Source organism: Spea bombifrons, chromosome 2 (assembly GCF_027358695.1).
Source record: "Spea bombifrons isolate aSpeBom1 chromosome 2, aSpeBom1.2.pri, whole genome shotgun sequence".
In the NCBI taxonomy this organism is placed as follows: Eukaryota; Metazoa; Chordata; class Amphibia; order Anura; family Pelobatidae; genus Spea; species Spea bombifrons.
This window is the reverse complement of record NC_071088.1, coordinates 97,053,019-97,067,865: the sequence shown is the minus strand read 5'-3', so window position 1 is coordinate 97,067,865 and position 14,847 is coordinate 97,053,019. Positions and strand designations below refer to the sequence as shown.

Here is a 14,847-nt window from a genome sequence, read left to right as displayed (position 1 = left end):
ATGAGGTGGTTTCTAAATCATGAGACCTAAATCAATATTTGGGGGGTAATTTTCTAGTTGCTCTATTATATGCAAAGCTGGGGGAGTATTTTCAAGCTCCTTCCATTTTTATGGTATTTTCTAATATGTTATATGATGTAATAGAATACATTTTGAATAAAATGCAAATACCGTATTGGCTCGGATATAGGCCGCCCCCGTATATAGGCCGCACCCTAAAAGTTTGGTGCTTTTTTAAAGAAAAAGTTTTTTTTCTTTAAAAAAGCACCAAAAAAAACATGCTGCCACTCTGCCCCCCCCCCGAGATATGCTGCCACTGTCCTCCCTCCCAGAGATACGCTGCCGCTGTCCTCCCTCCCAGAGATACGCTGCCGCTGTCCTCCCTCCCCGAGATACGCTGCCGCTGTCCTCCCTCCCCGCGATACGCTGCCGCTGTCCTCCCTCCCCGAGATCCGCTGCCGCTGTCCTCCCTCCCCGAGATCCGCTGCCGCTGTCCTCCCTCCCCGAGATCCGCTGCCGCTGTCCTCCCTCCCCGCGATACGCTGCCGCTGTCCTCCCTCCCCGCGATACGCTGCCGCTGTCGCCCTCTGCCCCCCCCCCCGACTTACCGGAGCAGACTCCCGGGTGTCTTGCGGGGCCGGCGAGGGACATCTACGCAATACGCGTATGCAACTTCCGGTACCGGAAGTTGCATGCGCGTATTGCGTAAATGTCTCCCGCCGGCCCCGCAAGACACCCGGGAGTCTGCTCCGGTAAGTCGGGGGTGGGCAGAGGTAAAACGCTTAGATAACCTCCCGTGCCGGCACCCCCCCCCCGTGGGAAGTGCTGGCAGGGGAGGCTGTCTGAGCGTATCAGGGAGAAGGATGCAGGTCCCCTGCACCGCTGCGGGGGATCTGTATCTTAACCCCGCTGCCTGCCCGGCGCCCGGGACTGCATGTCCCGGGCGTCGGGCGCTAGAGCCCGAATATAGGCCGCACCCCCACTTTAAAAACTTAAAGTGGGGGAAAAAAGTGCGGCCTATATTCGAGCCAATACGGTATATAATTATAGAAATAGATAAGTATAATATTACTTTAGCAGAGTAAATAAGAAAAAAGTAAAAAATTATAGTTAAGCAGCCACATGCCAAAAAAAGAAAAAGTTGCCAAAATAGATCTGTCATGAAGAGGTTAATATATCTGTGGGAATATGTAAAGTCGTGCATTGTTTATATTGGTGTGTATTCAATTATTAGTATGGGAACTCTAATTTAAAAGTACATCTTTATAACAGTTCGCTTTAGTATTGTATGTGTGGGCCTCAGCCAGCAACTGCGTTATATTGCCTATGCAAAGGGTCATTGTTCATATTCCTAACAAAAAGTATAATGCAACAGTTATATGTGTTTTAAACAGAATAAAGTAAGCTGATGTCAGGCTCCCCAGTCCAATACATAAAACACTATCAAGATTTGGAACTGGTCTTTATTGTACTGGTCTTAGCGAACCCCTAATGTGTCAATTCTCCAATGGAATAGTTCATTAAATTCCACACTAGGAGAAAACTCCATGTACCTCAAAAAGCAAATCACTAGTCGGCAGTGTAGACACAGTCATTGCCTTCACAGTCTGTGTCACTTTCTGGCGAGGCAGTGCTCCTCATTTCATGAATATTACACATCCTCTTCCATGCAAGGTCTTGCTGAAAGCCTGTGCTGAAAGACCTTCCCAATCGCCCTTGTGCTTTCTTGGGCACATTGTCTTCACTTTCAGACTTTGGTATTCTCCTTGCGTTCATAGATGGCTGAGGTTTGGGCCGCATGTTTCCAAGCTGCATGGTCCAAGGTCCAAATCTTTGCCAGCTTAGTTTCTGAAAAGCCATGAGGCAGTGAAGATTTCCTCCGGCCTGAGAGACAGAAGTCAAAAAAGTTGTTTTGTGTAAAGTCAAAAGGCAAACAAAATATAACTGGGGGTCTGCTCTCTAAGGCTCAAATAAAATATGAAATATCACAAAAGTCTAACTATGGATATACAGACTAATTCTCTACTAATGACCCAACGAGTGTATACACAGGGAATTGAGAGGACTGTCTAGTGCAGAATTCTTAGACAAGCTTTGGGAAATCTACCTAATTGAGATGTATATAAAAAAATCTCACCTTCTTGGTTTTCCTGTACTGTAGACCTCTTTCAGTGTGCCGAATATCCAAGTATTCTGGATTCTGAGTGTTTAGGTCAGTAACAATGTCCGCCCATCTATACAAAAGAGTATATTATATTATATACACACACACACACAAAGCAAGAAAACCTAATGTGCCTTGATACAGTCAAGATGTGTTATCCATACACATAAAAAAATGTGTGATAGAGAATCCCCCTTCACAAGATGCAAGGGGTCTCAGAATGTTTAGAGTACTTAGATCAGCACCCGCTCTTAATATCACTAGCTGTGACACTTCAAACCACACTACAGATTATTGCTGAACATGATGGTCACTCTCCCAGTAATGCATTTTTCTGTGTGCTGGGACATCTTGACGTTTTTATTTATATATTTCTTTTTTAACGTGTTGAACTTTGAAATGTAGCATTTCATAAATAAACAGGAACACTTTGATGAGTTCACTAGTAATCATTCACCAAAGTACCAAAAAGGGTTAATAAAAAGGTATTTATATCCATCCTTGCATTGTGTGTGTGTGTATATTAATGTTCTGCTTGTTTTTGCAAGGCAAATAACCTACTTTTTACAGTGAATTGTAGGGTGCTTCCTGCTTGGCTCGCCAATTAGTATCCAATATTCAACTTCATGCTGGAACAGCTGACCCCTGAAATTTAAGTAAAAGGTTTAAGAAAGACTGCTCCCCATACATAATATTGGTTGTCTACTTGGGCCTTTTAAACAGTATCTATTCTGAATATAAGGAAAGACCGATGATCTGTTAAGGTTTGAGCTTTTACAGCAGAAACTGGGCAGGCAACATGGGCTGTATCTGCTGTCAAATTCTGTCCTTCTACGGATGACTTTATCTGCAAGTTTATTGTTTTAGGAGAAGCTTTCGGTGACAAGTAGCTGGGCTTAATCAGACAGACAAGTCCAGTGTGTGACTAGTAGCCAAGCGTGTTCATTTCCATCTATACACAGACAGCAGACGTAAGAAAATGTGTACGTCAGTTTTATCTATAAAATGCTATAAAATAATGTATTCAGAATATGGTAACCACATGTACAGTATAGTATGTGGCCTGTCCCTGCTTCCCTATGAGAATATCCATACCATGGCAGCAGTGTGTCAAATCTTTTTACAGAAGTGAGCATGCTTGGCAATCACGGCTTACATTAAGCTTACCTATATGCCTTGCAGGCTTTCACAGGGGTGGCTTCAAATCCAATAGGACAAAAATAATGGTTTTGGCAATGGTAAATGTAAGCCATAGAATCATCTTTAAGTCCTTGGGTTAACTTTGATAATGCTCCAGCAGCTGTAAAGCATGTAACCAGACAGGTCAACTTTAGAGGAGGAATACTATTAGTATTGCATTAAAAATTAGTTTTTTTTCTTAATATAGCTGTATATTAGTAACTTGTAATAAGTAATAGGTGTCCTAGCTTTGTTAACTTAGCCCAGTCTACTAGACAATCAGACTGATGCCTTATCACACTCCAGGTCTGCAGACAAATAGAGTTTATTGGAACAAATATAAAACAAGGTTTTTGTCACTGCTAACCTTCGTAAGATGGAATACATTATACAGAATATGGCAGTACACATTTCCACACATACATGAATAATTGTGATGACCAATTCCAAAGATAAGCAGGACTTCATCATAAGTCAGGGCTTGACAAATTTGTTGTGAATCTAGGCGCCAGGTAAGTTAGGAGCCAGGATTTTTTTAAACTAACAGTTGGTCAGAAGTGATCTGATCATCATCAGCCCACTTACTAAACTCACAGCATTTGACCTGGAAGCACCCTGGACTTTCAGGTCAGTGCTGTTTTTTTTTTTTTAATTTTTTTTTAACCCTTTCAATGCTGATGTTCCATTGGAGCACAGCATTGACTGATATTTAGTCCCCACAAGCTTGTGGGGACAAATGTTAACCCCTGCAATGCCACAAATGTGTCATACACAATTGTGGCATTGAAGGGGTTAACGCTGCACTGTCGCTCTCAGGGAGCGATTAGGCAGCAGGGGGGTGTTGGGGCTGGTCTCCACACTCACGGGGAGACCAAAGAACCCTCTCCCCTGTCCCTGAAGCTGCCTCTGGCAGCTGGGACTCAAATTGCTGGTCTATAGACCAGCCATTGCAGGGGGGAGTCTCTGATGACTCCTGTAGGCTTCCATGCCTACAGGAGTCATCACAGGGCTTGTGGAGGCTCGTTTTTGCTGTTGCTGGTCTGCCTGGAACCAGGCAGACCACCAGCAGCAGAGCCCCGTACAAAACGGGAATTAACCCCTAAATGCCGCGATCGCGGCATTGAAGGGGTTAACGCTGCACTGTCGCTCTCATGGAGCGATCAGGCAGCTGGGGGGTGTTGGGTCAGGTCCCCACACAAGTGTGGGGACCCAATCAACACTGAACCCCCTTCCCTGAAGCTGCCTGTGGCAGCTGAAAACGCGATTGCTGGTTTTGCAGCAACCGCGTTTTCAGCCTACAGGATCAGTCCGTGGGAGTGATCTCAGGCTCGGGGGCGGGCTCGGAGTGGCTGTGCTGTCTGCCCAGACTCCTGGGCAGACAGCAGCAGCAGCGCCCCCGTGTGGTGACTCAGCCTCTTACATCCACAATTTTTTCTGCATGTAAGAGGCTGACAAAACCTAGGCGCCAGGACAACATTCTGTCGCCATGGCGACCTGGCGCCTGGGATTTGTCGAGCCCTGTCATAAGTTATCTAAAGAACAGTCTGGATATTTTTGGCTCCAATGCACACACCAGTAGGGTACAGGTATATTGTATACAATTCCAACCCAATCTCTTTAGCATGTCCATTAAGTGCTGTGGTAGCCAATTTGCACACATGCTAGTTAAACACCAATATATAGTAAATGAAAGCTGTTCAAGTGAGTAGCTAATGATTATACAAAGCTAAGTCCAACCATTTTGGTAAATTAAACATCAAACCAAACTCACAGGCAAAAAACCCAATGATTCTAACGTGCTTTGTGAAACACACATATAACCAAATACCCACATTCATTCACATACACACAACGCCAGAGAATGAAACAAAGTTGGTGTGATTACATCTTGCGGTTTCTACAAATACGAAAAGCTTCACCATATTCTAAGCAGCAGAGATCAGCGACTGAAGTGAACTCACCGGACTCGCCCGCCGTCTTGTTCTTCCCATGAGGTTTGTACATGACATATGAACAGCCCTTGACGTGGAAATGGTCGTTGATTTGTCTGAACCATCTAGTAAGAGAATTTTAGAGTTATATTAAAGTAGCACTTTAATTATTGAGTGATGGCAGAACTGTTTTTACAACAGAATAACGTGCGGTTTATCCATTCGCTTTCAATGCTTTATTTAAGAGAAAGAAAAATCTAGTAAATAACCCAGAAAACAGGACTTCACCTTTTAGCATTTTTATTAGAGCACGGCTGCATTAATTTCTTATTCTGTAAATTATACACTTCATAAAAGCCAAACACTAGAAAAATCCAATTAAAGGGATTTTGTGACCATGCATTTTCACACATAAGATAGCCGAGTAGCCCCTTTAACATATTTCGCCACCTGATGCATTTACTCTCATTTCCCACGTAGCACCTTTTGCTTAAACTCTCGGCACTACTTACTTAAATGGGGAATCTGATCGGGATTTAGCCAAAAAGGTATTTAAGTATGATCAAACAAGTCCTGATTTCTAATGGCACATGAAGTAGGCAGCCAACTGACATTTGCCCAGCTGTTGTGGAATTAGGACTCTCAAAAGTCTTTTGTCGTTTTTAATGCATCTGAAGAACCACAGGAGTTATAACAACTGCTTGTTTTGTCCTAGGTTACAGTAAGTTAGATTATTGCTAAATTACAAACTATTATTGGAATTCAGAGTTTAAAAGTGCTGTTATTATAAGCGTAACAGAAGAACAGAAGGGTTTAGCAGACCTCACCTCATCAAAGTTGTATTGCCAGTAAAAGGTCCAAACCGGATCTCTTCAAAGGGTGGTTGAAAACCCAAAATACGTAAAGCATCTTCTTGAGTAATTGGTGGGAGACTATGGAGGGAAAATAAAAGTACATTAATAAGAGTACCCCCAGGTCCTTTTTTGGACTGCAGCATAATTTTAGGAAACATCTAAAAGTGATATGATTTTCACAATGTAGGGCAAAATCCACAATCTTAACATTTGGATTTAAAACCAGAGCCATTTTATGACTTTTGGCCATTTAGCGATCGACAAGACTTAACTATCATATTGTGGGCTAGGTTTGATTGCATCTGTAAACGCTCCATCAAAGGTAACTTTTGTGTTTGCCAACTTTCCACAAGCTTTTCTTTTGTAATGGAATTTGGCTGTCTGAATGTGATAAATTATTTACCGATACCCGACTCCTAACTGCCAGAGAATGGCCTCATTGAAATTAAAAGTCTGTCTTAGAAATATCAAATGCCCAGACACGCAAATGAAATATTAGATTGTTAATAACAATGCAACATATACTTTAAATTGTATCTCCCAGGGAAAAAGTACTAAGGAGGAAGATTTAGGAATAACCATAGACAACAGACTTAGCAACGGTGCACAATGCCACCGTATTGGCATAAGATATTGGCATGTATAAAACAGGGTACTGATTCATGGGAGGAGGAGATCATCTTGCCTCTTTATAACTCAATGGTAAGACCTCACCTTGAACATGTGGTGCAATTCTTAAAAAAGACATTATGAAACTAGAAAAAAAGTGCAAATTCATATTAATAAGGGGATTGTACGATCTTAATTATGGAGACTGAAAAAGCTGCATCTATATACACTAGAAAAACTGGGTCTTAGAGGAAAAATTGTTACATAAATATGTACAGGGCCAATATAAAGAGCTCTCTATAGTCTCCTGTCTAGACAGGAAGATTTTATTACCGTAAGGGTAATAAAAAGGTATGAAATTCACTGCCAAGAGAGGTGGTGCTATGCAATAGATGCCTTCATAAAAGGTCTTTTGTTATTTTATTTTTTGAAAAAAACCAAAAGCATACAGGGCTATAAGTAGCAGAATTAACATTAACATTTTTGAGCTTCTTGATCCAAGGAGAAATATGATTGCTTTTTAGAGAGAAGGAGTCCCCCCCAAGTGGGAAATTCCAAGAAGTAGCTTAACTGTTTTTGTTTTTTTTTTGTCTTCTTTTGGATGAAAAGCAGGAAGGATAGGTATAAGGGTTTAATTAACATAAATTATTAAGTTACCATAGTATTACAATATTGTACACACATTTATACATTGAGTACACACAGTTACAATTGAGTACCTTCCAGTCCCAAGACTGCTATAGAGAAAGTTCCAGCAAGATACCAGAGAGGAAATTCCACACGACGTCTTATACTGTGGTCGGCTGATACAATACCTGCAGAGACAAAAGTTTTTTGCTATAATTAGCAGTGATTACGATTTTTTTTTTTGTTAATTAAAAAATTAAAGCTTGATCCAATTCTAGGAAAATGATTTTGTATATATTCTATATTGAAAATAAAACATAGGCGATATGTTTTTCTCATATTATATAAATTGTAAATAAAGTAACTAATGTTACAGTGAGGAAACACTTTAAATGTAAATTACACCACAAAAATAACCAAGTATTTCGCTAAGCGCAGTTACAAAAGCTACAGAGGCAGTCATTTTACAGACTCTAGTAGTAATGCAAACATCATTGTGTTTGAAATAAATAATTCCCTTTGTGCCAACAACATTGTTGGAAAGTGTTGTATAAACACGTATCGTAGTGCTCCCAACGACTTACCACTTTATACATCACTTTACAAGTAATATCACATTGCGTAGAACATTAAAAACGGTGAGATGTAAGCTTTCTGTAGCTTTTTTAACTTTAGCAACTATCAACTATTGAGATTGAAAATTGAAATTCAAGTAAAAATCTCACAGGTTCACCCTTAACTCATGTAAAAAAAAAAAAAAAAAAAAAAACCCTCCTAATCCTCTATAGAATGCACATGGGAAAACACTACACAAACTTTCTATTAAAGGAACAGCTATGGGAAAAAAAATTGACATGTGCCTTCTTTTGCCCTGGAGAGCATTTGCCTTACTGATGATTGATGGGGGAATAAAATGGGGACTAGCTCCCCTTTAAGAGAAAAGTTATTCTTAAACTGTGTTAATAAACTAGTTTAGCGAATACACCCAAGTTCATACCATCTCCGCAGGTCCAGTACTTTCCGTTGTTTGATATCATCCAAGACGAAATGCTGCGGGCATTCTCTTGACGGTTTCACTTTCCTATCAATTTTCTTCTTTGGAACCTGTTTATTGGCCACACCTGTATTAAAAGAAAATAAACGACGTAGAATACCAAGCAACATGTTACAACATATAGAAATTACAGTACTTAAACGTAATATGATGAATGCCAGACTACAGTGTTCAAATCCCAAAATCAGACAGCAAAAAGGTTGCATATTTTTTAACCTCAAAATGGGTCTATGGTCTATAAATGATAGCCTGAAAAGATTTGCTTCAGGTACAATACACAAAATTAACACAAAGGGCCAACCATAAAGAAAATATACGCTATAGATTCCGTTAGCACTATGCTACAAAACCCTCACATTGTAGGTTTCAATCACATTTAGAACAGTTATAAAAGATGGATTGACCTGTAACCATAGGCGACCCAAAAACATGCATTGCTAGGGTACCTTTGATGACCGATTTTGGCAAATCCTGCAGCAAAGCAATACAAGTTCCTCAACAAAATATTGTATAACGCTTGCAATATCTCAACAATAATTTAATAATCAAGTGTATTTCATTTGTTTTGCTTGCTTAGTGCAGTACAGGAAAATCAATTATAATATACAAAATGATGAAGATCACCTGGTTTGCCCTTTAACTTTGAAGCCATTGTATTGAAGTCTGATGTATCAATTTCCCAGGCAAGTGGAATTGTCCCAATTTCACTAGATAAGGAATCCAGGCTTGCGTCTTCATCATAAAGAGTTTCTGACCCACTAGCCTGCAGGTCGATATAATTCAGGGGATTGTTTAACACCGGATTATCTTGCGAACTGGAACCAATAACGGAACTTGGAGTTTTGAATAGCGATGTGGCTTGGTTCAGGAAAGCGTAGTCTGAGCAGATAGTATAGAATTTCTCTCTGGTGTGTGTTACAGGACATCCCCACGGATAATGCCTGTCTCCGCCAGCTCCAACGTTTTCGACGGGACCACCTCCCACGCTGAACGATTCCTCAGCATCATGGAGACTGCTCTTTGTAGATTTGTTCTCGGAATTGTTTTCGTTGGCTTCAGGACCATTAGCTTCTCTATCAGCTTCTACGTTAGGCATTGAATGAAGATACAAACTGGAGATACATAAGAACCACCACTAGATATCAGCTTGCGTACTCTAACAGACAGCCTTGCTATTTTATCTGAGATGCTTCATATTTCATGCTGAAACCTAAAATTCAGACAGAAAATGCTGTCACCAACTAAACAATGAAGTAGAAACAGAAATACATCACAAGGAATACGGAAAGTGTAAGGATAATTTGGCGTCTAGTTGCAATACACTGCCAGAAAGCTCATAAAATGTCCACATGTGCTCTTATAATCCCTGATCGTTTAGAGCGCCTAAACAACCTCCACTGTATCAAACATACATTCCTGTTTAGATTACATTTTTTATAATATATGTATTACAATGTATAGTATAATATAGGATCTGTACTGTGCAGGGGCGGGCTGGGCCGGGGGGCAATTGCCCCCCAGGCCGCCCTAAATCCGGGCCGGTGGGCCGGACGGACGACCGGCAGACGAGAATTCAATGCGGCTGCGGCCGCAAAGTTAAAAACTAAGCGGCCGCGAGCAGGATTGAATGCGGCCGTCAAGCGTACCTGGCGGGGGGGGCGGTCCGCTCCGGCTGCCGCTCATCTGAGGGCTGCCACCATGCCGGCACGCCTTCAGAAACGGTGCGCGCGGCAACTGTGTCTGTGCGCCGGGACTTGATGTCAAATCCCGGCGCACAACACTGAAGCCACGCCCACCGTCTTCAGCGTTTAGTACACCGGAAGGACAGGAAGAAGAAGAAGAGGACGAAGAGGAAAAGTGAGAGTGAAAGAAGAAAAGGTAGGAGAGAGTGGATTAGTAAGTGTGTGAGAGTGATGGGTGTTATGCTAAATGTAAGTGTGTGAGAGTGATGGGTGTTATGCTGAATGTAAGTGTGTGAGAGTGATGGGTGTTATGCTGAATGTAAGTGTGTGAGAGTGATGGGTGTTATGCTAAATGTAAGTGTGTGAGAGTGATGGGTGTTATGCTGAATGTAAGTGTGTGAGAGTGATGGGTGTTATGCTAAATGTAAGTGTGTGAGAGTGATGGGTGTTATGCTGAATGTAAGTGTGTGAGAGTGATGGGTGTTATGCTAAATGTAAGTGTGTGAGAGTGATGGGTGTTATGCTGAATGTAAGTGTGTGAGAGTGATGGGTGTTATGCTGAATGTAAGTGTGTGAGAGTGATGGGTGTTATGCTGAATGTAAGTGTGTGAGAGTGATGGGTGTTATGCTAAATGTAAGTGGGTGAGAGTGATGGGTGTTATGCTAAATGTAAGTGGGTGAGAGTGGTGGGTGTTATGCTGAATGTAAGTGTGTGAGAGTGATGGGTGTTATGCTGAATGTAAGTGTGTGAGAGTGATGGGTGTTATGCTGAATGTTTGTGAATGAGGGTTTCAGATAGCATGGATGTGTAAGTGTTGGGGGATAGCTTGGCATAGGGAGTCCGTAATCACATTCCATCATGTAGTGGCTGCCTAGGCATGATAGGAGGGTGATTGCTGTTATAAATTATTTTTTGGTCCAACTTCGGTGTGTTAACACTTTTATTGGACAGAATAATTCAGTATTAATATATATATATATATATATATATATATATATAATTGCAAACAGCAATCACACGCCTATCATGCTAAGTCAGCCAGCACATGCTAGAACCTGGGCATGATAGGATTGTGATTGTTGTTGTTATATATATATATATATATATATATATATATATATATATATATATATATATATATATATATATATATATATATATATATATATGTATATATATGTATATATATTGTTGTTGATTTTTTTGTTTTATTTTTTGTGTTACTTTTAATAAAGTATTTTAAAGTTTTTTTTTTTTTTTTTTTCAGTTTTGGCCAAGTGAATGCTGAATTTTCAGTTTCAGTACAGAATGTTCATTTCGGTGCATCCCTACTATATACTATGCCAGTCACTAAAGTGGTAAGCCTACACCACATCAATGTTTGGCTTAGTATATAGTGATAGGGGTTGTCGGTGTCTGGCTCAATGTATAGGCACGCATTGACGGTGGTACCGCATAATCCCTAAGTATATAATGATAACAGTTATGCTGTACCCCTGTCAATGTTTGCCTAACCATAGAAACTATGCAGTTTTAAAGTGTGTGTGTGTGTGTGTGTGGGGGGGTGCCACATACAGGGTCTGCCACAGGTGCCAAATACTCTAGGTACGCCCCTGCATCATGCGGCTGTCAGACCCCATGGCCATGCCTCAGCTCCTCTTCCCACGTCTTAAAAGGGGTGTGATGAAGAGCTGAGGCATGCGGTGTGTGCACGCCGGCCACTTTAATTTCATTAGGCGCTGGTGGAGTGACTGCCGCACGAAGGCCGCTTTCAATGTCGCTCGCAGCCGCTTTAAGGCTAGGTTTCCACTTGGGTTTTTTTAGCTAAAAACGCCTATAAAAACGCCAATAGCGCCACCTGGCGTTTTTTTGTGAAAAACGCATGCAGCCAGATGTTAGCTGTAATTCAATAGGAAATCGCAAAATGCCATTTCCACCTGGCGTTTTTCTGTTTGGCGTTTTTTTAGTCCTCTTTGGCGTTTTTCTGCTTTTTTGGGCTCTGTGGCAGTTTTTCAAAACTGCAGCATGTTGACACTCTGGCGTTTTTTGCAAGAAATCTTGGCTTTTTTTCTCCAATAGAAGTCTATGGGAGAGAAAAAACGCCATGAAAAAGCCATGTGGGTTTATTGCCTTGGCGTTTTTTATGGCGTTTTTTCCACAGTTACAATGCAGAGGATGGACCCAGTATCTGTGTGTCCTACGAGAAATAGGCTGAAAACAAACAGTTTCACACAAAACAAAGTCCTGGACTGGTTCATATTGAATTTTACACCATTTGGAACAAACATGCCATTACAAACAAACATACGCGACCGGATCCTGCGTGCCAAAAGCATCAGCAAACAATTTGCACCATCATTTGGGGCCAATCTTCCCAGAGGAGCAGACATTCGAAATAAAGCATGCCTTACAAACCACAGAAAAGAGACAAAAGGGTCTACCAAGTAAATGACATCAGGAGAGGGCAGATACTTGCCATTTATCCTAATCCCTTTTAGCTGGGTGAAACTTCTAACTTGTAAAGGCTGGAAAAACTGCCTAAGGTCAAAAAAAGCAATTTCCACAGAAAGGCTAAAACGCCAGAAAAAACTGCAGAAAAAACGCCAAAACGCAGGTAAATGCAGCGGCAGTTTTCTTGGCAGTTTTCCTGGCGTTTTTCATCAAGAAAAAAACGCCGGACAAAAACCCAAGTGGAAACCTAGCCTAATGGTGCAATGGGCCAGTTGACTAGACTTGCCCCCCAGGCCTTAGGCTGCCAGCCCTCCCCTGGTACTGTGCATACGGTTATACTGCATTGTCATTCCCTGTTTAGTGTTTCAATAAGAAAATCAGCAGCGCTATGGAATTTGATGGGGATATATACCAATAATATTGATTGAATATGAATACGACATTCACTTACCACCATAGTGTATATACAGTATATAATATATCTATATGTATATATATATATATATATATATATCTATATGTATATATATATACACGTCACATGTTGGTGAAGAACATTTTAACATTCGTTACTAATAACATTATAATATTAGTGATAATACCAATAATAAAAATAACAGTGCGGAATTAACAGGATCTTTGTAGGGACAGAGATGAAGGTGCATAGAGGAGGCATTGAAGTCCCAGGCCTGTGGCAGCAGCTCCTAGACAACAGAGAGTCCCCCAAGCCACAACACAGCTTTCGAGCAGCTGACTGACACATACACAGGGCAGGGCTGCAGTGCAGGCAGCAGGCTGGTGTCATGGCTACCACAGGCGTTTAAAGAGCCTTTCAATGACTGGGGCTAATGCACAGCCGTGTATTGTTAATGTGATACAGGGGAGCAGCGCAGGCTCTGCCACAGTCAGCGTGTCTCTTACCTCCCTGCATCCCCAGAGCACGAAATCCAACGGAGCAACGGCAGGTGCAAACCGCCACAGCCCACGTACCGTCACGTTCCGTGTCCCGTCCACAGCCCACGTACCGTACCGTCACGTCCCGTGTCCGTGTCCCCGTCCACAGCCCACGTACCGTCACGTCCCGTGTCCCCGTCCACAGCCCACATACCGTCACGTTAGGTTGGACAGCAGGACAGGCGCTCCTCCTCACTCCCCTTCTGCCTCTTTAACGGTCCCCTGGCAGCATTAAAATAATCTCTATTGTACAGGGAATGATCGCCATCTACTGCAGGGATGACTTCATCAAGTAAAGCATTCAGTGCTCTGCCATATCGTATTCGCTTTGATTGATCCGCATGCTAATAATGTTATGACGATATGGAAGTGAGCAGGAATACTCTCCATGGCTGCCACAAACACTGCCTCTTTTAGTGGTGTACCTACAGGAGTCCCTGTGATTCAGCCCTCAGTCCCACAGTGCCAAGCCTGCTGGAGATCTGCACAATGACCATCACTGACCTTTAGTCACCTGCTTTGTCGACCAAATAACTATGAGAGCAGCCCTTTGTCATTCGCCTTTTCTTGTGCATAAAGTGAGGGCTCCCCAATATTTTAGGGCAGTTCAGTTACCTATCTGATCAGATGTGGGTTGGAATATACACCATAAAAGATGGGATCAGGGATTAAAAGTGATCCCATGATTTTCTCCATAGTAATGAAATGATGCAATCAGCAAATATATATTGGTTTCTATGGTAATAGAACAATTGTCTGTGCTTTGCACATAACCCCTACGCCTGAACATAACATCTATTTCAACTTCACGCCTAGAAGACCGTACCGCGACACTGATTGCTCCATGATATTCTATGGAAAAGCTGTGACACCTAATAATCACAGCAAGGCGAGTATAGACTTTACAGCCAAGGGTGTGATCCAGTGGCCATAATCCTAAACACCTGCAGTAAGTAGGCGATCAAAGCAGACAAAATCATACCTCCTTAAAACCAAGTATGCGGTTCTCCATATATATATCTGGACCACCATATCTTCTTTTGCACATAGCATGGACAATACATCAGGGCCATAGAATCGTAACCTTAGAAGAGGCAGTCTCGACAATCAAACTGTTTTCATGATAAAGTGGCAGTCATTGATGTATTCTAAATGAGATTCTACCTTGGGTTTAAATGGGAATGCTCGTATTTAGCTTTAGTAAAAACCATTCATTTGTTAAAACCAGCTTTAGCCTGTGGTCTTTTTATTTGAAACAATACATCAAGGAGGCTAGACATTGTGGCCTCATCAATAAAAGCAATAATTAAAGAACAGAGGAAACAATTTAATGGGGAGGAA

The 14,847-nt window shown here is 41.6% G+C and overlaps 1 protein-coding gene across 4 annotated transcripts; it reads right to left on the bottom strand.

Annotated features, from left to right (window-relative positions):
* Positions 1-1,443: 1,443 nt before the first annotated feature.
* LOC128473211 (basic immunoglobulin-like variable motif-containing protein) lies at positions 1,444-13,898 on the bottom strand. Of its 4 annotated transcripts, none has more exons than XM_053455309.1 (10): positions 13,661-13,898; positions 9,043-9,628; positions 8,362-8,485; positions 7,457-7,552; positions 6,102-6,206; positions 5,305-5,399; positions 3,332-3,464; positions 2,726-2,809; positions 2,138-2,234; positions 1,444-1,884 (listed from the first exon to the last, which is right to left on the bottom strand). In XM_053455309.1, exons 2-10 carry the CDS (start codon positions 9,512-9,514, stop codon positions 1,570-1,572), a joined length of 1,521 nt encoding a protein of 506 aa, XP_053311284.1. In that variant the 5' UTR covers positions 9,515-9,628; positions 13,661-13,898; the 3' UTR covers positions 1,444-1,569. The 4 variants fall into 4 exon arrangements, with proteins under 4 accessions (XP_053311284.1, XP_053311286.1, XP_053311283.1 ...); XM_053455311.1 differs by having other exon boundaries at positions 9,043-9,530; XM_053455308.1 differs by lacking the exon at positions 13,661-13,898 and adding an exon at positions 13,474-13,591.
* Positions 13,899-14,847: the final 949 nt, after the last annotated feature.